This window comes from Lissotriton vulgaris, chromosome 2_1 (genome assembly GCF_964263255.1).
Source record: "Lissotriton vulgaris chromosome 2_1, aLisVul1.2, whole genome shotgun sequence".
NCBI classification, from domain to species: Eukaryota; Metazoa; Chordata; class Amphibia; order Caudata; family Salamandridae; genus Lissotriton; species Lissotriton vulgaris.
Genome location: NC_141687.1, coordinates 702,166,413 through 702,190,863, shown reverse-complemented (window position 1 = coordinate 702,190,863; position 24,451 = coordinate 702,166,413). Strand labels below are relative to the sequence as shown.

The 24,451-nt window shown below is 46.8% G+C and overlaps 1 protein-coding gene across 1 annotated transcript in view; it reads right to left on the bottom strand.

Moving 5' to 3' along the window:
* GALNT18 (polypeptide N-acetylgalactosaminyltransferase 18) overlaps window positions 1–24,451 on the bottom strand; it is a 1,615,994-nt gene that overhangs the window by 138,755 nt on the left and 1,452,788 nt on the right. The window contains exon 10 of the mRNA XM_086955949.1: window positions 395–559. Within this exon, the coding sequence (XP_086812075.1) occupies window positions 395–559 (165 nt within the window). The remainder of the gene's footprint in view (window positions 1–394; window positions 560–24,451) is intronic.

Below are 24,451 nucleotides of genomic sequence, written 5' to 3'. Positions count from 1 at the left end.
GATATCACAAAATATTAGATCAACGAGCATGAAGGGGAACCCTAAAGATTATTTATTGTTGCCCTTGCCCTCACACATCCCTAGTGATGTCATGCTTCATCATTGGGCATTGCTCCTCTTCGGACCTGTGCAGCAATCCCCTACGGGCCCTATGAAGGGTCACTTTTGCAGAGATCTTTTTTTGATTTTGTCGTATGATCCAGACTTTGGTCATTGTTTCACATTTGGCAGATGTGCAACATCTATCAAAAAGTGGTGGATGTCCCTTTTGTCATCAGTTGTCCTCTGAATAGTGCAGATAGGACACCTTCCACATTTTGGTGGATGTGCCGCTCCATCGCACGCTAAATAAGTCTATTGGTTCGTCGGTGTAGGTTGAGACGAGGGTGTGTACCTGAGTAAACTGCCAGTACATCTTCATCCTCTTGGGTTTGGCATAGCTGCATTCGATGAGCCTGGGCCGGCTGTTCACATCCACCAAGCACCTGTTGTCATCATCATCAATGGTTGGACTCAGTACCCCAACATGAATCTGCTGGTTACTAGTGTAGTAAACATTCTGCAAGAATAAATAAAACAATCAAAGATAACATTGGAGGATTTTATGGCAACTTTTAAGCTAAATAATGTTTTGTTAGATTACTATTATGCATAGTATTTACTTAGCATTTATGTCATTCTTCACGTGTCGCAGAATTTCGTTTCGTGCCCTGCATCGCAAAATGTGATGCAGGACGCGCTACGAAATTCGTTTTATTAATTTAATTGTTTACTTACCTGTAATCATCCATGTTCCAGTGTTTACCAACCCCCACCCTGCCCCTCCCCATCCCCGCCTGTCTGCCCCACGGAACTCCCTCCACGGGCCGCGGCTGACGTGTCGTATTGTAACTCGTACCCCAAACATAAAACTAGTGACCAGTGATGAACCTGCTGTTTGAAAAAAACACAGTGTCTTCTATAATGATTTGCTTTTTGCGACTTTAGTTATCAATACGATCTTAATGTCACTGGAAATTCACCAAGGGTTGTGGGCATAAAAGTCCCTCTGCTTTTATTTGCAGATGATACCCTACTGATTTCTAAAACTCCAGAGGCCTGCAGACCCTGGTTGATCGGTTTGCTACTTTTTGTAATTAACGTGGGTTGATAATTAATCATAAAAAAACTTCATGTATGCCTATTAATCCCCACAAGTCGTTTTGGGACTCCATCATCCTTGATGGAAATAGTCTCGGCAGGTTATCATCCACTACCTTGGAATAAGGCAAACCAAGTCTATGCAATGGATTCCCAAAGTCAAGAAAAGCAAATTAAAACTAATACCAGCACAATCTTGAGGCTCTTTTGTGCCTCCAAGATAAGACTTGTTTCACCAGATTTAAAGGTATACAGGGCCAAGGCTGAAGGTAGTGCCCTATTTGGGGCCGAACAATGGAGTACATCGCTAGGCATAGCAGAGAATAACTTCTTAAGATCCCTGCTGTACCTCTTGAAAAGTATACCCCTGTTCCCCTTAAGGTGAGACACGGGTATCCATTCAATTTTTTTTAGGGCACAGCTCTACCTCTTTAATTTTTGGTGCTTAGGGATATAGTTGAAGCAGATGCAAGCCATAGAATAAAGTGGGTATGTTACGTTAATGGCGTGTTGACCCAATTGAGCTTAGAAGCCTATTGGCCTGATTGCGAGGTTTGCCTGCCTCTTTCTAAACAGACACAAAAGGACCCCTCCGTGGCTCATATGTGGGATTTAAAGGTCAGCAACAGGTCTCCTTGGTTGCTCACTACTGAATGTTCAGATTTTAAACCCCATTATCAGTATGAGTGCTTCCTAGATTTTATCTCACTTCATGCTGCTAGACTCCTGTATATTAAATCCTGCGATGGCACTTTAGCACTCCAGACTTTTTGCTCAAGATGGAATAAAAAATTGCTGAAACCACTATTTTCCTAGTGTGCTGTTGTGCAGAGGAGATGCTATCCCATTTCATTTTCTTCTGCCCCAGGTACACCAGACCGAGAAAGGGCTGGATCCTCCCGATCTGCAGATTACTGGGATCAACTGCGCTTAGGGTGTTGCATGTTCACACCAAAGAATCTATTGATGGTGCTGCATCCAAATATCTGCACTGGAGCTAAAGTATTAGAGCCAGAGTGCTGGGGTAGTACTATCCTGATGATCAGTTGGGGAGGATTGTAAATTAATTTGTATAAGGTCTTTGTGAATTCTGTATAACTCCTGGCCAACAGCTCTTTGACCTTCCTATTGATTTACCAAATGATTTTAATGTTTCTGTTTACTCTTTTTAATGTATAGCAGATGTTGTACATCAGCATTTTATGGACTTGATCCTTCAGATTCTTTTTAAACTTTTGAACTGTGTGTTTGGTTCGCACTTTTATTCAACCGAAAAAAGTATTTTGTGGACGATATATATATATATATATATATATATATATATATATATATATATATATATATATATATATATATATATATATATGTATATATATATATACCTACATATATATATATATATATATGTATATATATATATATATATATATATATATATATATATATATATATATATATATATATATATATATATATATATATATATATATATATATATATATATATATATATATATATATCCAACAATGATCCTGTTTCGCCAATGCTCGGCAAAAGAAAACCAGGTGTAGACCTCTCAATCACCTCCGTTCCTGCAGCAAACAAATAAAGGAGTACGAATCCTCAAATGGATAGCAGAGTAGTACATTTATTTTACAAGTAAATCAAAGGACAAATGTCCATCCAAGATGCGTTTCGCTCCACTAGGGAGCTTGGTCACTTGAAACACCCGGAATGGATTTGCAGTTTTTATAGTAAACACAAACGTGGGACAAACCAGTGTGATACACGCTAATGACGTGAAAACAATAACAGACTTTACACAAGCACTTGTTAACTAATAACAAAAACAGACTATGACAATGCAGTAAAAAACAACACAATATCGTGCATGTATATTTGTAAAATACAAACAACCTCTAATAATTATAAAACAACAGATGGTTCAGACTAGTGTCAGAAATTAAATAAGATTGGCAGAGTGCTCCAAGTACACAGCAATTACTGTTTGCAGTGTTACCAAAGAGTCGGCACACCATAGTGTGTCAAGATATTAACATAAATATGTCGATCTCTCACATCCACGCACGTTGGTAAAAATCATAGACAAGTGTCATATGTCATAGACCATTCTGCCAAATAATTTTATGACCAATTGCTGTTGTTAAAAAAATGAGATTATTCAAAATAGCTCCACCTCAAAAAGGCGAAAATTTGAAGATATTGCACATGCAGTTTTCTAAAGTGCAAGAAAAGTGCAGTGAACATTAATAAAAAAGTTTTTTGCATGATTCAACACATAATATAAAGATAAAAAGATTTTTTGTGCACATAATTACAGCTGATTAAGGCTATTTGAAAACCAACTTGATTTTGCTTCAATTCATTTAGGCATCTCCATATTCTTATGCAAAAAAATAATTAGACGAAAAGGAAAAAAAACGATTTCATCCCATTCAGTACATAGTAAATGTATTCATGAATGTAGGAGTATGTCAATGCTCATGAGAGTATAAAAGTACAAAAAAACGAGTGCAACCTGAAAGAAAATGTGTTACTCATAGGCCAAGCCAGTGGTCGTTAGAAACAAGGTTTCTCAAATGAAAACAGATAAGGTTCCCTAATTGATGGTCAAAGGAAGTTGTGTAAATCTTCCGTTAAATTAAGTCCATTTGGGTCCCTGGTATCTAAGGATAAAATAAAATGTGATTCTTTCTGAAAAAGTAATTTCTCGCGATCCCCACCCCGTCCGGGCTGGGGAACTGAGCACAGGACAGTGTATTCCAGGTCTTTAAATTGTTTATTATGAACAGACCTGAAGTGTCTCGCCACTGGATAGTTGTTATCACAGTTAACAATGGCCCTTATGTGCTGCAGGATGCGCTTATGCACAGGGAGTTTGGTACTCCCAATATATTCGAGATTGCAAGTGCATTTAAGTTTGTAGATCACAAATTCGGACCTGCAAGTTAAATATTCTTGAATGGGAATTGGGACCTCACTGAAAGCTGTTACATAGTGGGTACCATTCTTTGCAAAGGTGCATGCGCGGCAAGAGGTGCATTTGAAGAATCCCATTTTGCTAAGCCAGGACTTTTTGGGAGGAACCTCAGGCATGGGTCTATCCAAGGCGTCGCGCATAGATGGTGCCCGTCTAAAAGTTATGGCTGGTGCGCTAGGCATGATTGAACCCAGGACAACGTCAGTCAATATGATTGGCCACTCTGTGCAGATGATACGGAGGATTTTCCTTTCTTGGGCACAGAAAGTGGTAATCAATCTGACTGAACACTCTGTGATATTACTGGTAGTGCTTTTAGGAGCAAGGAGAGATTCCCGGTCAAAAGACTTAGCCTTAATTAGGGCCTGATCCAGGGTCTTCCTAGAATATCCTCTATCGAGGAAACGTTGTACTGACTCTGCCAGGCAGTTGTCCAATGAAGCCTTATCACTACAAATCCGACAAATTCGGATAAACTGCCCATAGGGGATGCTATTAATTGTGTGAGTAGGATGGGCACTCCCGGCATGTAGAATTGAATTGCCCGCTGTGGACTTATAATGTAACCTAGTCTCAAGCTTTTCATTGTCAATGAATAACTGCACATCTAAGAATTCAGCCATTTCAGAAGTTATAGTGGCAGTGAATTTCAGGTTAAGTGTATTGGTATTAATGTCAGTTACAAATATTGATGCATCTTCTGCAGACCCTCTCGAAATTATACAGACATCGTCTATATATGTATATATATATACATTTTTTTTCTTCAGATTAAGCGGATGAGATGGCAGACCATTATCAGCCTGACAATAACTCTGATTTTGGACTTAATCCTGCTTCATTAGTCATCCCCCTACACCTGCCAGTTGCTCTCTAGAAATGGGTGAGTTCCCAGTTATCAATAGGACCCGTACCCTCCAGATATGCCCCCGCCGCCCAACAACCCTAGACATGCAAGACCCCACATTTGAAATCACCAGATGTTCAGGTGGGGTTAAAAAGGCCATGTTTATTCACACATTGTATAAACATGACAAGCAATAACATGCATATCAAAATCACAAGTTATAACATAACTACATTTATGAGCATATCAGCTCGGTGAGCATATCAGCTCCATGAGCATATCAGCTCCATCACCTTCCCAACCCTAAGGGAGGAACACCATCTGGTTCGCATCTCGCAACTGGGTATCCTACGCCAAGTGCCGTGCACCTGCCCCTTAGAGTGGTGGGTCCCGCCCTTCTATCCTTGTCCGCCATTACCGGGGCCCACCTCTCGACCACCAGGCTGCCCGGAGTCGCCCGGGAGGCTCGAAATCTCTCGCCCTAGCCTCCCCAGCCGGTGGTCACTTCCTCCCAGTGGAGAGCTTGCCATATCCCACCTCAGAGCTGGCCTATAGAGCCCGGCACGCGGGCTACCATCCATCTTGTTGAGCCACTATTTACTGATCGCAGGTCTCTTCTCCGCCACAACGGTGGCCAAGGCCCACAGGTCTGACACCCTCCCCACCTGCGTTCAGAATAAATGACCAGAGTTCTTGGATAAACACATCCGTTCCATAATCCGACAAATGCACCCCATCCTGGTGGTACATTGCCTCTCCGGAAATCATCCGGTGCTGGAGGTAGCGCAAGCGGCCCTTCACTGAGCACAACCTTGCTAATTCGCCATTCAATCGCCTCACCGAGACGTTCAAAGATCTTGGACGCACTCCTGGGCCCCATGCCCTGTGCGATATCATGCCAGACCAGACTAGTTTCGTTGATGGGAACACATGTCCCAGCCAGGCAAACTCCGCTAGTAGGGCTTCCTTGACAGCCAAACGCCCCCTGTCGACCATGTCGTTGCCTCCCAAACGCAGGATAATCCAATCCGGCGATTTATGCTCTTGTGCCCTGAGCTCCTCGACGATCCGCCTCAAGTGTCGGATCCGCATCCCTCCAATGCGGCCGGTTTCACCACCTTTCTTCGCTGCAAGCGCACCGCCGCGCGACGCTCGAAAGAGTGCCCGATTACCCATACCACGGAAGCGGGCATACTAATCAAAAGGAGAGAGATGGAACCGTTAGACATTGCACACATAAGCATCATAATAATTCAGGCCTTACATATCGTTTGTAGCAATCAGAGGTCCAGCGACCTACACCTTTCACCATGGTGGGAGGCAGACCCGCCCCAGCCGCTAACGTTGTGGCGCCAATCCTAAAGGAATGAGAAGAATAGCCTGCTGCTCCCAATCCCGGATTCCCCAGGACCAACCCAAAGACTGCCTTAAATTGGTATTGAAACAGGCAATCCCCGTTTTCGTGGACGAAAAGAGCTGATCCCCCCCTGCAGGGCGTCGGGCTAGATACGCCTGCATACGGGATACGGGGCAGGCAGCTATCCCTGTGGCAGGCCGCAAATGGATGTTGGCCCCCTTCCCTGTTTGGTCTGTTTTGGACCGTCTCAACCGCACCACTAGACCCCCCGGGGAAATGGAGATATCCTTGAGCTGCAGGCCCCCCCGTGATCTACTCTGGAAGCCCCCACAATCTCACCCAGGCGGAAGGCCCCGTAAAAGGCCAGGCAGAAGGCCGCCCCCAGCATGATTCCCTCGAATGAAGACAAGCAAATAACAGGCAGAACCCCCAAAATATCAATCAATCAAGATCGGGAGATCCAATGGCCTACGACAGTCCCGCCGTGTCCCGTCTAATCGGGCCCATCCCGCTAAGGCCTTCCTGATCAAGAACGAAGCCCCAGGGTCCCGCTCCCCCGCCAATTTAGCAAAGAAGCCTATCGCCGCCAGGGAAGCCCTAGCGTAAGACACTGTTTTGCCCTGATCCCGCAGAACCTGTAAAAATGCGTAGATCGTTTCAATTGAGAAGACCCTCTCCCCACCCGACTTTTCGACAAATGCTTTGTAAACATTAAACTGCGACTGATATGCGCGTTTAGTGCGATCACTCAGAGCGGCACCTACCAGCCCCGCTAAAGCGGGGCTCCAATTTTCCACAGTGACGTAGGGAACGTCGTCATGCGCTCTTCCGCCTGTGGGTGAAACCTTCGGAAGTCCTGCAACTTGGAACGAGACAAAGTGTCAGCAGCATGATTATCCACACCAGGTATATGCGCAGCTTTAAAAGTCAAATTCAATTTCAAGCATGCCAACACCAACAACTTCAGCAACCTCAGCACGTGCGGGCAAGTCGCCCCTTGCCGATTGATAACCTGAACCACTGCCATGTTATCCGACCAGAAGGTCACGACCCTGTCCCTGAAGCGCTCTGCCCACACCGTAACTGCCACCCAGATGGGAAAGAGCTCTAAAAAGGCTAAGTTCTTAGTCAAGCCTGCTAAGTGCCACTCCGCTGGCCAAACCGCCCCACACCAGGCGGGGCCCAGGATTGCCCCAAAACCAACGCTACCAGCCGAATCAGTGTATAATCCTAACTCCTTACTGGACACCGGTGGCGCGGGCCAGACTACCCGCCCGTTGAAATCTGCCAGGAAATCCCGCCACACCTTGAGGTCCTCCCTCACCCCTGCTTTTAACCTCACCCGGTGATGCTTCTGGGTAAGACCCACCATCGCTCTGGCTATAGACCTCGAGAAAGGGCGTCCCATGGGAATGATCCGCAAAGCAAAGTTCAACTGCCCCACAAGCACTTGTAACTGGTGCAAGGTCACCTTTTTACACGCCAATGCTACCTCAATGGCTAGGGAAAAAGCTTTTACTTTATCCATTGGCAACCTACATTCACCCGCCACTGTGTCAATTTCAATGCCCAGGAAGGACATGCACGTGTCAGGGCCGACTGTCTTGCTCGGTGCCAGCGGCACCCCAAATTCCTTAAACATCGCCACCAGCTGGCTTAGGGCCAATGCGCAGGCATCCGACGATGCGGGGCCCATTACCATGAAAGTGATGCACCACATCCATACATCCTGACTTTTGCGAAAACACCCATTGCAGCATGGAGCTAAAGGTCTCAAAGTATTTGCAGGAGACCGCACAACCCACAGGCATACATTTGTCGTAGTAAAATTGCTGTTGGACCTTAAAGCCTAACAAATGGTAATCCTCAGGGTGTACCGGTAACAAGCGGAACGCTGACTCAATATCGGTTTTTGCCAACAACGCCCCTCGGCCTAGCTCCCTCACTTTCTGAACAGCGGCATCAAAGGATGAGTACTTCACTGAGCACTCCGCCGGGTCGATGGCATCATTTACCGATGCACCTTTCGGTGCGGATAAGTTATGGATCATTCTGAACTGACCCGGCTCTTTTTTGGGCACCACTCCTAAAGGAGAGCAGACAAAGTTCTCCCAGGGAGGGTCCGGGAATGGGCCAGCTACCCGGCCTAAAGCCCGCTCTTTCTCTACCTTTGTGGCCACTACTGCGGGATGGGTTCTTGCTGAAACATGGTTCCTTCACTGAGTAATAGGAGGGACATGCGATGCTGGTATACGAAAACCGCTGGAAAATCCTTCAAACAACATCCTGGCAGCTGCCCTATCCGGATACCTCCCCAGCCAAAAAATTAGTTTCTCAATGTCGACAGGAGTAGGCAGATTAGACTTGGGGAGGCTTGATATCCTTAGGGGCGTTGCCTCCCCGTTCTTTGGCTTTCTTATTGCATTTAGATTCAGGATGGGACTGATGACCGCAGTAAGCGCAGGCATGCTTGAACTTGCACTGCCCAGGGGGCCATGTGCACCCCTTACCATTGAATGACCAGCATGTACCTTTCTTCTCGCCCGGCCCTCCCTGGGAAGTCCGAAAGGGCTGCCTAGCCGGGTGTTCCCTATTGCTTACGCCCTCTAACCAAGCATTGACCTCAACCTGATCCCAACAAATGGAGGGATTCTCCTCCTTCGCCCAGCGAAACTCCCTATCGTATGTCAGCCAGGCCGAACCGCCTTGAGTGGCATGCACCTTAACAATCTTATTAGTATAAAACACCAGCGGAATCGCCAACTCTGGCCTTTTTTCCAACAACACCGTAAAATAGACGTGAAACCGAACAACCAGTTGGTTATAGTCTCCTCTATCCTAGGTCTCCGATCTCGGAAGGAGTGATCTTTCCCATCCCTGTCTTTGTAATTCTCCTCTCACCTCTTCGGCCTGATAAGGGAGAATATATCTACGTAGGCACCTCTCCAAATCTTCTCTCGCATTTCCGTGCTCACATGCGTAGCCAACATCCCTGACTGAGACAACACGTTCCCTTGACTAGTTCCCACCTCGCTGCTCCTTAGCGTGGTGTCACCAGGCTTACCTCCTGTTGGTGGCACCGCTATCGCTGTCGCGGGGGGCTGTGCTCCAATCGCTACGCTGGGCAACGCTTTGCGCGACTCGACTAACAGCGCCAACTGCCTCTGAACATCTTGCAATGCGCCCTGTTCTGTGACCTGCGGGGGCACCCACGGTGCTGCCGCCCCGGCGCTCCCTCTCTCTAATACCCTTTCCGGGGCTGATAATTGGCCCACCAGAGTGGAAACTGATGCCAACAAGCTATCCAGCGGGTCACCAGCGGCTGCCACTGCGGCCACCAGCTGCGGTGGGAGTGGTGCCGGAGGGACCGTGACTAATGGTACTGCGCCCCCCGGAGCCAACGCCCTCAGCGCCTCCCTAATCTCGGACAAGACTGACCCCACTGGGTCTACTGGTGTGACCACACCCGGTTCAGGATCGGAAGGAGGGACCCGCTCTGCATCTAAAGGAGGAGTGGGGACGGGACCTACTGATCCCTCGTCCTGTTTCCCCCCGGTAGGGCTAGGCCTACTCTTCGTCCCCTTTCTTTTTGGCTGCGCCTTGGCCTTCTTCTTCAATGGTGGACAAGCAGCCTACGGTCGCACCCCCCTGCGCGGCCACTCTACTACTTCTGGCTGCTCCCCCCTGGAAGAATCACTCTCATCCCCGCTATCGGGGGTCTCCTTGCTCAACTTTTTAGCAGCAATTTCATGATCTGTGCTAATTGAGGTTCAGAGTCCTTACTCTTTTGTCCACCCTTTTTTGGCGCCATGCTAACTATTGCGTGCTTCGCACTGCCTCGCTCTAGCACCTAACGCACCCTGCGTTCCCTGTTCCCACACTCCTAAGCACTGTTCACGCCGCCCGGCAGGAGCCCGCACCATGAAGACCCTCGCACACAGCCGTAAGCCCCGCAAGGCAGCGACGCTCCAATCCCTTCCCTGCACCCACCGTGACTCACGGCTGCCCACGAGGCCCCCCGAGGCACTCGAGCCCTTACCTGGCTCCACGAACGATGCTCAGTCCTTCTGCTTCTAGAATTTCGGAAAGCCGGCCTGGGTCTCGAGAATGGCCAGGAGCCGGCGGGCAGTCAGGAATCCAGGAGTGAAAGCGGGAACAGAGACCCCAGACCCAGGGAGTTGACCCTAAATAGGCCCAAAGTCTCCACCCCCTAACCCTTGGGTCACGCGATATCGCCAGAGTGAAAATGGGTCGGTCGGACGCCGATTGGGCCGTCCGCCCGACCAATCACCAGAGACCAGGAGCATGGCGGGGTCCGGAGAGGCCGGGTCCTAAGTGCGCGCGTCGTGATTCTCCACGCTTGTCATTTGCAGCACTGTTCAGAGGGGTATATGCACTGATTTTTTTATTACGCTACAAAAGAATTCTAAATCCATTGTAACCTTTATGTATTATGTTATGTAATGCATCACAGTCAAATTGCAGGTGACTAAAATGCCGATTCTATTGTTCTTCTATTATTCAATCAAAGCGTTAATGTTTTTTTGGCTGTATCGGGCTGAACGAAAATTCGGCATGTCTCAGGCAGTGATGATTATTTTGACTAACAAACAAGAAGAAAGAACCTTGAGAGGTGACAGGCATTCTTTCTTCAGACACAGAAGTAGAACCAGTGCTGTATCACATTAAAAGGATGCCACTTTCCAACTTTTTAAATCACTGAATTCAGAGAAGTCATTGTCAGTGCCACCTTTAGGCATTTTGGGGTCCCTGGCAAGACATACATTCAGTCCCCTTGTTTGGAACAAATTTGAATTTATCACCCATTTCCAGATAATTCAAACCCTCAAGATACTGAACAATATGTTATAATAGGGTACATGTTCTGTTACAAAGTAACACTAAAACAGCTGAAAGATCAAACTTCCAACATCCGCAGGCCAAATAGTTCCATAACAACATGTGAACAAGCATTGATAAGGAGATTTCTCTGTGCATCAACACACATGTAGAGAGATGACAAGAGCCCAACCACCACAGGCCTGAAGTATGTCTAAACCATGCTGAACAATGAACAGGAAGATTTTTCAGTATGGCGTTTTGTTCTTTCAGTTACCAACGAACTATACAGATACAGTGAAAAGTGAAAAGATTGCATAGAATAACTCCCCAAATCACCACACCCTAATTAACCCAGCCACATTCCAAGGGAACCACTAAAGACTGCTATTATGATTATCATACATTGCCCAAAGGAACAGTTCATTTTGAATTAAAATGTGTACATGGCGTTTTGACTTACACTCCCTCCGTTGCGAGAGTGTAATAAATTTGGGAGCAAATTCGCCTCCCACCTGTTAGTCATGGACATTGATACTAGTGGAACCAAATGCACAAATTAAGTTCTCTCCAGTTTCAATCAGTGTCAATGTGGTCTCTCTTTTAAAACCAATAATGAATGACAGCCTTGTAGTCACAGTAACTTGATGATGCGAGTCAGTGGGTGCACCATTTTCTGTGTTTATTATGGATTTACCACAATTGCCACATAATCATTTACTGCATAATTTGCAGATTTCAAAAACAAAGAAAACTGTTTCTAGTTCAAAAGGATCAAATGCTTACAACAAAACCTTACCATAACTGGTGCTGCCCAGAAGTTAACCCGGTCACCTTTCAGTTGTGTTTAGGTGTTAAACTGTTGGAGTAAGGTGAGCACATTATGCCATATAGGATGCTTATTCATTTTGTATAATTCATACAATGCTGTCACACAATTTGATCTTCCATTGTACCAGGGTTGGACTGGGAACCAAGGGCCAGATGAACGACCCTTTCCTTTTGCTGAGGTTCCGTGACAATTGTAAGTGGTGTTTTCGACTCGCCCGAATATGGTCGAGTCTGGTATCTATGAACCGCAAATGACGAGTTTAGTGGGTGTACGCGTTTTCGTTGTGTTAGCCTAAACTGTTTGTCTGTTTCGTGGGTTTCTTCATCTGAACCCACGGGTTCCATCTTAGATACGGCATCCATTTTGTTTCTTGCCCTCAAGTAGCCAGCGAACGGACACTGTCCGCTTCGTGACCCTGGGATTCCCAAACTCTTGCGGAAGACACGTGTTCCTTTGAGGGTGTCTTCATGACGAGGGGGATGATACTATAAGGCAGATGGCCCCGCTCGAGGCTCATCTTGCCGTGCCGGTCTATTGTCTCAGTTGTGCATTCATTAGGCATGTCTCCTTTGATCCCTGCAATCGTGTTTCCTGATACCACCCCCTTTACACTCTTTTCGATCTGTTCGCTATCCTCGTCTTCCTCTGCACCTGTTTCTGACTCTTCCTTGATTCGTTTACAGCCGAATGGAATGCACTAATGGTGGGAAGATGTACTTTTACAGTTGGGAACCGGCAAATGCTACTGTAATTATGTTCCGGGCCCTGAATACATGAAAGCGACCCCCTATGAAATTTACTGTGGGAACAGGGTTGTAACCTTTTGTTTGCCATGTTATCTTATGACGAAAAACTGTATAAAAGGAGCGATCCACAGATACAATTCGAAGCAGTCTCCTTGAACATACATGCTATGTACTTCTTGTGACTTCTGTGTTCCCTGCAGTAAATAAACCTCGAATCTTTGACGCCAGAAGAAGTGTCCCGTGTCTCTGTCATTTGTACGCCGGAACAGGTAACCCACGAAGGTTTCAGGTGTTATCCCTGGCACCGCTGGGTCTTAGAAAAAACCCAGTCCTTCAGTTGGTGCCCTAATGTGGGGCTGCATCAGCGGTACCGGTCCAAAGCCCGACGATCGTGAGGAACTTCGTGTGAAATCTCCGAGGGAAGGTGCACCCCGCTTCATCGATCCTGTTGTCGAAACAAGTGGCCCGAAGACTTTTCCCGCGAGGATCCCCGCCTCCTGACTGCTGCCCTGACTGTGGACCTGTTTTGGCGCCTGGCGTAGACCTTGGTATAGCGAGACGATTGACGGGCCTTCCTGGTGACGCCATTGTTCTTTGAGTTAAGTATTTGTGGGTCGTTCCCAAAAATCCTTAGTTATTGTGGGTGCTTAGTTGTTGCATGGTTCCATTGCATTTGTGGTTCTTTGTATTTTGCTCTTAGTTGTTCTATTTGACGTCTGCAGTCGCCAAAAACCGAGGGTTTTTGCATTTTTGCGGGGACATTGTAATCCAATAAACCCTTGACGTTTGTGAAACTCGGTTAGTGTGCACGATGCCTGGCCGTAGTACTTTGTTCAGTTGCTTTAGAGGTTGTGGTGCGGATTCCCGATTGGAGGACTCGTGTCCGATACCTCCAGTTGGAACTCCAATTTACAAATTGTATAGTCGCCATGGTGTGGGTCCTATCACATTCAATGATTGTTGGGTTAGTTACACTAAAGAGGACGGTGTCCTTAGTTGGCCACCTCATGGTAGTTTTGAGACCCCGATTTTAGATAATCTTGAAGCTAAATTGTTCCAAAGAAAAGCAAGGCCGGCCATGTTTGATTCCTTTCGGTTATGGCGTAAAGAAGCCAAGCAGAAAGAAATCAAACAGCTTAAACGTAATAAGAGAGAAGGTATCGTTACCACGATGAGAAATGCAGAACAGTTTCAGCGAGACAAAGAAGAGAAGGAAAAGGAAGTTTTTGATAGATTACAACGTATGACAGTGGATAAATGTTATCCCGCTTTACCGACGGGTACGGATAAGAAGGGAGAGGAAGCAGTAGAGGACCCTTTGTTGTCCTATCTACTGAAATCGCCACCTCCATATGCACAGGATACCACAGCTCCCGTAGTTCCTCCTGTTCCTCAACCTGCTGTTCCGGTGGCTGTTAATCAGCCTGTCGCTGGTCCTGTCTTTGCGAATCCTTCTGTCCCTATTCCTCTACCTGCTACTGTCCCTACTGCTCCACCGTCTATACCTTCTCAAGCTACTGTTCCTGCTACTTCCACTCTTGTGGCTACTCCTATTGCTCCTGCCCCTCCTGTATTTGGTCCTTCTATTGTTACCCCTTTACTTCTCTCCTCTTCCCCGTCTGTTCGGCGACGTATTCCTAATATTGTTGCCAACTTTTACTCTCCTCTTGGACCGATTCTTGGGTCTGCCGCTTCTGATGAAGACGAAGTCAGCTTCCCGATGGTAGGGAACGTGATACGCTAATCAAAATGGCGAAAAATTGGATTAGATATCCCCTTAGGAATCCTCCACGTATAATTGTTGACACTTTCTCTCAATTCAATGAGCCAACACAAAGATTCCTGTTTGAAGAAATGTGCAAACTCTTACGCGACGAGATATCGGTTGACGCGGCTGATGATGTACTGGCTGCTGTAACTGAACTTCAGTTTTCGAATGGTATGATTGTGGGTAGCAATGTTCGACGTGCTGTCGAGCATTTGCTATCTTTTCGTCCCGCTTTGATGCCTCGTGCACTGTTTAAGGATGAGCATGAGGAATGGATGTCGACGCCTGGTCAGTATCCCATGCGTGAAGTCCCGCCAGTGTGGATGCCAGGTGATGCGCAGGCTAATCCTATCATTTTGCCGCATTTCCAGAGAGTGTGGATACACCTCCCATGGAAACGATCGGAAGTTTTGCAGGTTAAGCAAACATTGCCAGACCCTCGCAAAAATCCTGCAGGGTATTATAAAGAGTTGTCCCAACTAGTGGACGCTACGATCATGAACCTCGCCGACATCGACATGTTGTTCGGAAATGTCGTACCGCAACCGGTATGGGCGAAGATACGTCACGAAGATCATGCAGCTGAATTAGGTGGTGATTGGGCTGCGCTTACAGCGGCTGACGTACGACAAGTTGGTGGGGCTAAGCCTGAACAGCTCATTACTGATCTTCCCCAGAGAATAATTACCCTTATGAAGACACTTATGCCAGCTATGAAAGTTAACTGGGATAAACTGTCTGCCTGTAAGCAAAAGAAGGACGAGAGTGTCTCCGATTTCTTTACGAGATTTGAGGAGGCATTCATCGATCATAGTGGTCAAAATATGGGCACTGAGGGAGGTCAGAGATTGTTTGTGGATACATTTGTATCGAATTTGTTGCCTGAACTTGGCAACAAATTAAAAAATTCGGAGAGTGCGTGGGCTGTTTCTACTTCTGCCCAGATATTGGCCACGGCTCAATATTATGAAAATAGAGAGAAGGAGGAAAATGATCGCGCGGATAAAAAGACGAAAGAGCTCAAAACGAAAGTTTTGTTACAACAAGCGTATCCTCCGCGCTCAAATCAAAACGATTCTCAACAGCGGAATAGATCACAATCGCAACCCGCTAGGTCGCAGTCGCGGAACGACTCTTCTTCGCAGAGATCTATGCTTGGGTACAATCAATGTGCCTATTGTAGAGGTGAGGGTCATTTGAAATTTGATTGCCCGGTTCTGCGTGATCGGAATAATGGCAATTCATCTAGAGGAGGTCATAGTGGTCCGCAACAAGCTTCACGTGGTAGAGGTCGTGGTGTTACTCAGAATCAAAATGAACGTCCTAACAACTCATCGGATTCTAATAATTGTTTTGATCAACGTGGTTCATCATCCGGTAGATCCGCACAGTACAATGTGGACGATTATTAGATCGATCAGGGTACTGACGACGGTAACTACTAGGACAGCCATAGACAAAGAGAGGGAGTAGTATCAGTTCCGGTTGATCAGAGAGGGCCTTACGTCGCAGTTGCCACCTCAGGCGTAGTTGAGCCTTTTCTGTTGGACACTGGTGCAGCGAAAAGTTCCATCATGCATTCGAAACTCCCTGGCGCACCTTTGTCTGGCTTAACAAATGTTTCCGTTGGATTCTCCGGTGCCCCTGTTAGCAATCCGGTTTCTCGCCCTTTACCCCTTACAATTGGGCCTCGTGAGCTGAAAGCTCCTTTGATTTTGACTACTGGTTGTGGTGAAAATCTTTTGGGCTTGGATTTGCTGAAACGTTTGTATGCGGCTTTGTATTGTTCTCCTGCGGGGGTAAAGCTTACATTGGGTGAGAGAGTAATCTCTCCTATGTACTTGTCAATTGATAAGCTCCCACCGGAATTGAGTTCTCTTCCTGTATCTTTGTGGGCAACAGGTCCCAATGATGTGGGCCTGCTTGACATCTCCCCTTATGTTGTCCAATTGAAATCGAATGTGCGATTACCACGTATTCCCCAATATCGTATCTCTCTTGATGGTGAGCGAGCGTTGTTAGCGATCATCTATGATTTGATCGAGAAAGATGTTATCGAGGAGACTCGGGGAAACGTGTGTAATAGTCCTGTGTTACCTATTCTGAAACGCACTGATACATCTAAACCTCCTGTTTATCGTTTTGTCATTGATTTACGGGAGGTGAATAAAATTGTAGTTCCTCAGTTCCCTGTGGTGCCTGACATTACGGCTTTACTGACTCTGATTCCAGCATCTGCTTCCTGGTTCTCAGTGATCGATCTGAAGAATGCTTTCTTTAGCATTCCGATTGCTGAGGAAAGCAGGGACCTATTCGGTTTCTCGTTAGGTGGACGCAGCTTTAGGTTTAAAAGCGCTCCTCAGGGCTATTGTGAGAGTCCATCAATATACAGCCAAGCTCTGAAGAGTCAACTTGACGCGTTTGTGTTACCGGCTGGTGCGGCCTTGATCCAATATGTTGATGACTTATTGGTGGCTGCGGACACGCAAGACATCTGCCAACCTGCTACGGTGTCTCTGTTACAGCATCTCTGTGACTTACATCACAAGGTGTCACCTTCTAAACTGCAATATTGTTGCCAAAAAGTAACCTATCTAGGTCACTTATTGTCAAAGGAGGGAAGAAGGTTGACCCCAGAGAGAATTGCAGCGATCGCTCGGATGACTGTGCCAACAACTCAGAGAGATGTGCGTGCCTTTCTAGGTATCACGTCATACTGCAGGCAATGGATTCCAAATTTCTCATTGCTAGCGAAACCATTGGTAGCCCTCACGTGCAAGGATGTTCCAACTCCTTTGCCATGGACGGAAGAATGTCAGAAAAGTTTTTCTGAACTGCGTGATGCGTTGTGTTCGGCCCCTGTGTTAGGTACTCCTGACTACAGTAAACCGTTTACACTATACGTTCACGAGAGGGAAGGTTGTGCGTTGAGTGTTTTGACGCAACCATTTGGTGGTAAACAGCGTCCATGTGCATATTTTTCCTCGACCTTGGACCCAGTAGCTAGAGCATTGCCGAGTTGTCTAAGAGCGACAGCGGCAGCTGCGGTGTCCATCCGACAATCTGCAGGATTGGTCATGGATAATATGCTTACGGTGATGGTTCCGCATGCAGTTGACACTCTCTTGAATCGTACGAAAACCCAACACTTGACGAGCGCAAGGTTGTCTGGTTATGAGTTGACAGTTTTGGCAAGTCACATCCAAATAAAGCGCTGCAATGTTCTAAATCCGGCGACTTTGTTGCCAATCAATATGGAATCAGATGAGGTATTACCACACGATTGTTATTTGCGAACTGAGGAGGAAACAAAGGGTCGTGTTGACCTAAAAAACACTCCATTGGAAGAACCCGATGGTACTTTGTATGTGGATGGTTCATGTTTTAAGTTGCCGAATGGTGATGTGACGACTGCGTATGCTGTGGTAACGTTGAGTACGGTTGTGGAAACTGCGAGATTGAATCAGAATTCTGCTCAGGCGGCAGAGTTAATTGCCTTGACAAGAGCGTGTGTTTTGTCGAAAGGGAAACGGGTGAATGTGTTTACCGACAGCCAGTATGCTTTTGGCGTCGCCCATAGCTTTGGACGATTGTGGAGAGAGAGAGGGTTTATGACGTCGCATGGTACGAAGATCCAGCATGGGCAGCTTGTGAATGATCTTTTAGATGCACTTACATTGCCTAAGCAGGTGGCGATTATTAAATGTAGTGCACACCGTAAGGTGACGGATGATGTTGGTCGTGGCAATGCGTTTGCTGATGAGATTGCTAAGGAGACTGCGAGAAATCTTACAACTAGAATGTATGTGACGAGTTCGGTAAGGTGGCCTGCAGAAACTGGTATGTGTGAGGACACTATTGAAAGTGTGAAAGCGATTCAGAATGAGGCCACCGAGACTGAAAAGACCAAGTGGAAGGAGAGCACAGGAAAATTGGATGCGAATGGATGTTGGATTGATTTGTCGGAGAATAAAAGGTGGATGTTGCCGGATGCATATGTGCTAGCTGTTGTGACCATGGCACACGGTTTGTCACATATTAGCGTGAAAGGTATCTGCAAGTTGTTGTCCCCTGTATGGAAGAATGATGGTATCGCTAAGTGTGCTGAGAGATTGGTTAAGAATTGCATGATATGTATGATGTACAATCCTGGCAAGGGCACTCCTACACCTCCTGGCCACTTTGCTCCTCCTACATGTCCCTTTGAGGTAATTCAGTTGGACTTCATCCATATGGAGCGATGCAATAACCTAAAATACGTTTTAGTTGTGGTTTGCGCATTCTCCCTATGGATCGAAGCTTACCCTCTCAAAGACAATACTGCCCTGTCCACAGCGAAAGTCCTACTGAAGGAATACTTTCCTCGGTATGGAATGCCACGGATTGTATGGTCTGATAACGGAAGTGAGTTTGTGGGAAGTGTGATGAAGAGTGTGTGTAAAGGCCTTGGAATTATACAAAAATTCCATAGCGCCAACCATCCCCAGTCAGCAGGTTTGGTTGAGGGGCACAATGGTACTCTAAAACTAAAACTTTCAAAGATTCAGGCTACAACTGGTCTCTCATGGCCCGACGCTTTGCCTCTGGCTCTTTTGTCAACTAGGGCGACTGTACACTCTCGAGTAGGGCTCAGCCCATATGAGATTGTGTTCGGCCGTCATGCAAATATTTGGGGGGTTCCTAGACCCAGTGCATTCACAAATCTTGAATATCCAATGCTGATTGATTACCTTCATGATCTGACTGCTAAACTGAGGTTAATTCATCAACAGGTCTTTGAAGCACTACCGGCGCAGACGGAGGGTCCAGGCCACCAGCTCCAACCCGGAGACTGGGTGGTTACCAGGAACTTTGGCCGAAAGCGAAACCTTGAGCCGAGGTTCATTGGACCCTTCCAAGTGCTCCTCGCCACGAGAACTGCTGTTCGTTTGGAGGGCCGTAAGCATTGGGTGCATGCCACCCACACCAAAAAGGTACCGATACCTTTACCGGCGGACTCGTGGGTGAGGACTGGCATCGCTGCATCTGAAACCGAAGCTTTGCCGAACTTTGTGCCGTTCAGTGACGCTCAGCCTGTGGGAGATACTTCAGTGCAGCCAGACAATACTATTGAACCTTTGTCATTGGAGAATTCAAGATCTGAACTATTGTCTGACCGACAGGACTCTGTTTCATCATCCGAACAATTGTTTGAAGAGCAGACTCGTCCTGGAAGAAGCAGATATTTTCTTCGTTCCAATACTAGAGACTAATAACATTATTTTTGCTTTTTCCTTTTGAAATCCACGTTACCCCCATTACCATCCTGAACATTTTTGAATAATCGTGGTTTCTGTTTGTATTCTGAGTTCTTTTCCACACATGTGTTTTTGTCCACAGCTAGGAGATCTTGTATATATTGATTGATTAAAAGAACCCTACATCCGTGTGACCGTAGGGCCGTGCGGGTACTTCCTTCTGTTTGGTAGGTCCTGACACTAGGTTGGAGGCCGTCGATTCCTAGGAACTCCTGGGGATTGACCATTGCTACACAGAACGAAGTGCGTCAAGAACGTTGCGGACGGTTTTAGAGGAAGGCTTTCTCAAAGCTGTCCGAATTGGAGAAGACTCAAGCACAAAGATTCGAATTGCATAGGATTGTATGTACTAAATGCTTTATGTTTCAGGTGTTCCTACTGTTCCTAACTGTTTCCTCGTTAGTGGTGGGTGGAGTTTATTATGCGATACAGTCACTATTGTCTTCTGCTTCACCTACCCCTTCTTCTGAACCTAAACCTACTTCCACTGTTTCTCCTCATTCCTTCCATATCTTACCCCAACACGAGCAGGTTAGACGTACGGAATTCATGAACAATTCCTTTGTTCAGCTCCTTCATCAGCATCAGTTGGTGATGAACACTACCAACTGTTGGGTGTGTGGGTTAATGCCACATACCACGGATAGGGGAATTCCGTACTTGGTCCTTCCTTACAGTTCCCAGGGTTCAGCTCGAGCATTCCAAACAATGTTTCGCAGCGCACTAGATTCCTACCCCCATCGAGAGCCACGCACTGCAGATCATGGTCCTGGCCCGTACCACAAGCCTTTGGCAAGAGCGATTGCCGATTTAGACAGGGATATCTTTGACGCATCGCTTATCCCAGAGGAAGAGGTGCGAGCATACCGAGATCTGAGTGAGGCTGAGTATAGTATGTCAGTGGGTGATCGGCAGCTTAAAAGCTCGTCTCCGATTTGGATCGTACCCCATCTCGGTAATTTCTGTCTGAAAGGCCTAGGCCGAAGCCCGCGAGCTCAGCTCGGGAAGAGTGCCTGTACCGAAACGTATGTTTTGCCGACGACCTCTTCCCCTGTTCTTCTGACTGCCAAGGGTACTTATTTTGTTTGTTACGACCGCGCATATACATGGTTGCCTCGTGACTTCTCAGGCACCTGTTATATTGCGAACTTGTTGCCACCGACCTTTACTGTTGGGTCGGATTATCACAAGACCAGAGTTGTGAGAGGCGTGATTAGCGAAGAGGACACTGCCGGTCAAGAAGCAGGAGACTTCTTTAAGGGTTTCTTGCCGTTTTGGGGACCTATGATCAATAGTAGGAACCTGAGACAATTGACTCGAGTGGTGGAATCGACCGCTAATATCACTGCGAGCGCCCTTGGCAATATTACAGCAGAGCTTCAGGCTGACAGGCTTATGACGTTACAAAATCGTATGGTTTTAGACATAGTCCTTGCAGATAGAGGTGGAGTATGTAAGGTGATCCATTCGAGTTGCTGCATTTTCATTCCTCACAACGCTCCAACGGTCTATCAAGCCATCTCGAAGTTGCATAAAATCTCTGAGTCCATACACGTGGACGTAGGGGATTGGACGCTACTAGGGTGGTTTTGGGGCCTGATGTCGACGTGGGTTGGAAAATTCTGATGATCATTGGAGTTGTTGTAGCATTCCTGTTCACGTGTTGTCTTTGTGTGCAGTGTGGTCCTGCCTTATGTGGCCTCTGTGCTACAACGTGTATAAGACGGCCACCTGTTACCAAGGAAGCACTGATGGATAGAATAATGTTGCAGCAACATCTGGATGGTCTGATGAATATCAAGATTGATTCGGATTCCGACTAGTGCTTGCCTACATGAGGGCAAAAGGAGCGTCTGAGGTTCCGTGACAATTGTAAGTCGTGTTTTCGACTCGCCCGAATATGGTCGAGTCTGGTATCTATGAACCGCAAATGACGAGTTTAGTGGGTGTACGCGTTTTCGTTGTGTTAGCCTAAACTGTTCGTCTGTTTCGTGGGTTTCTTCATCTGAACCCACGGGTTCCATCTTAGATACGGCATCCATTTTGTTTCTTGCCCTCAAGTAGCCAGCGAACGGACACTGTCCGCTTCGTGACCCTGGGATTCCCAAACTCTTGCGGAAGACACGTGTTCCTTTGAGGGTGTCTTCATGACGAGGGGGATGATACTATAAGGCAGATGGCCCCGCTCGAGGCTCATCTTGCCGTGCCGGTCTATTGTCTCAGTTGTGCATTCATTAGGCATGTCTCCTTTGATCCCTGCAATCGTGTTTCCTGATACCACCCCATTTACACTCTTTTCGATCTGTTCGCTATCCTCGTCTTCCTCTGCACCTGTTTCTGACTCTTCCTTGATTCGTTTACAGCCGAATGGAATGCACTAATGGTGGGAAGATGTACTTTTACAGTTGGGAACCGGCAAATGCTACTGTAATTATGTTCCGGGCCCTGAATACATGAAAGCGACCCCCTATGAAATTTACTGTGGGAGTTCTTTTCCACACATGTGTTTTTGTCCACAGCTAGGAGATCTTGTATATATTGATTGATTAAAAGAACCCTACATCCGTGTGACCGTAGGGCCGTGCGGGTACTTCCTTCTGTTTGGTAGGTCCTGACACTAGGTTGGAGGCCGTCGATTCCTAGGAACTCCTGGGGATTGACCATTGCTACACAGAACGAAGTGCGTCAAGAACGTTGCGGACGGTTTTAGAGGAAGGCTTTCTCAAAGCTGTCCGAATTGGAGAAGACTCAAGCACAAAGATTCGAATTGCATAGGATTGTATGTACTAAATGCTTTATGTTTCAGGTGTTCCTACTGTTCCTAACTGTTTCCTCGTTAGTGGTGGGTGGAGTTTATTATGCGATACAGTCACTATTGTCTTCTGCTTCACCTACCCCTTCTTCTGAACCTAAACCTACTTCCACTGTTTCTCCTCATTCCTTCCATATCTTACCCCAACACGAGCAGGTTAGACGTACGGAATTCATGAACAATTCCTTTGTTCAGCTCCTTCATCAGCATCAGTTGGTGATGAACACTACCAACTGTTGGGTGTGTGGGTTAATGCCACATACCACGGATAGGGGAGTTCCGTACTTGGTCCTTCCTTACAGTTCCCAGGGTTCAGCTCGAGCATTCCAAACAATGTTTCGCAGCGCACTAGATTCCTACCCCCATCGAGAGCCACGCACTGCAGATCATGGTCCTGGCCCGTACCACAAGCCTTTGGCAAGAGCGATTGCCGATTTAGACAGGGATATCTTTGACGCATCGCTTATCCCAGAGGAAGAGGTGCGAGCATACCGAGATCTGAGTGAGGCTGAGTATAGTATGTCAGTGGGTGATCGGCAGCTTAAAAGCTCGTCTCCGATTTGGATCGTACCCCATCTCGGTAATTTCTGTCTGAAAGGCCTAGGCCGAAGCCCGCGAGCTCAGCTCGGGAAGAGTGCCTGTACCGAAACGTATGTTTTGCCGACGACCTCTTCCCCTGTTCTTCTGACTGCCAAGGGTACTTATTTTGTTTGTTACGACCGCGCATATACATGGTTGCCTCGTGACTTCTCAGGCACCTGTTATATTGCGAATTTGTTGCCACCGACCTTTACTGTTGGGTCGGATTATCACAAGACCAGAGTTGTGAGAGGCGTGATTAGCGAAGAGGACACTGCCGGTCAAGAAGCAGGAGACTTCTTTAAGGGTTTCTTGCCGTTTTGGGGACCTATGATCAATAGTAGGAACCTGAGACAATTGACTCGAGTGGTGGAATCGACCGCTAATATCACTGCGAGCGCCCTTGGCAATATTACAGCAGAGCTTCAGGCTGACAGGCTTATGACGTTACAAAATCGTATGGTTTTAGACATAGTCCTTGCAGATAGAGGTGGAGTATGTAAGGTGATCCATTCGAGTTGCTGCATTTTCATTCCTGACAACGCTCCAACGGTCTATCAAGCCATCTCGAAGTTGCATAAAATCTCTGAGTCCATACACGTGGACGTAGGGGATTGGACGCTACTAGGGTGGTTTTGGGGCCTGATGTCGACGTGGGGTTGGAAAATTCTGATGATCATTGGAGTTGTTGTAGCATTCCTGTTCACGTGTTGTCTTTGTGTGCAGTGTGGTCCTGCCTTATGTGGCCTCTGTGCTACAACGTGTATAAGACGGCCACCTGTTACCAAGGAAGCACTGATGGATAGAATAATGTTGCAGCAACATCTGGATGGTCTGATGAATATCGAGATTGATTCGGATTCCGACTAGTGCTTGCCTACATGAGGGCAAAAGGAGCGTCTGAGGTTCCGTGACAATTGTAAGTCGTGTTTTCGACTCGCCCGAATATGGTCGAGTCTGGTATCTATGAACCGCAAATGACGAGTTTAGTGGGTGTACGCGTTTTCGTTGTGTTAGCCTAAACTGTTCGTCTGTTTCGTGGGTTTCTTCATCTGAACCCACGGGTTCCATCTTAGATACGGCATCCATTTTGTTTTTTGCCCTCAAGTAGCCAGCGAACGGACACTGTCCGCTTCGTGACCCTGGGATTCCCAAACTCTTGCGGAAGACACGTGTTCCTTTGAGGGTGTCTTCATGACGAGGGGGATGATACTATAAGGCAGATGGCCCCGC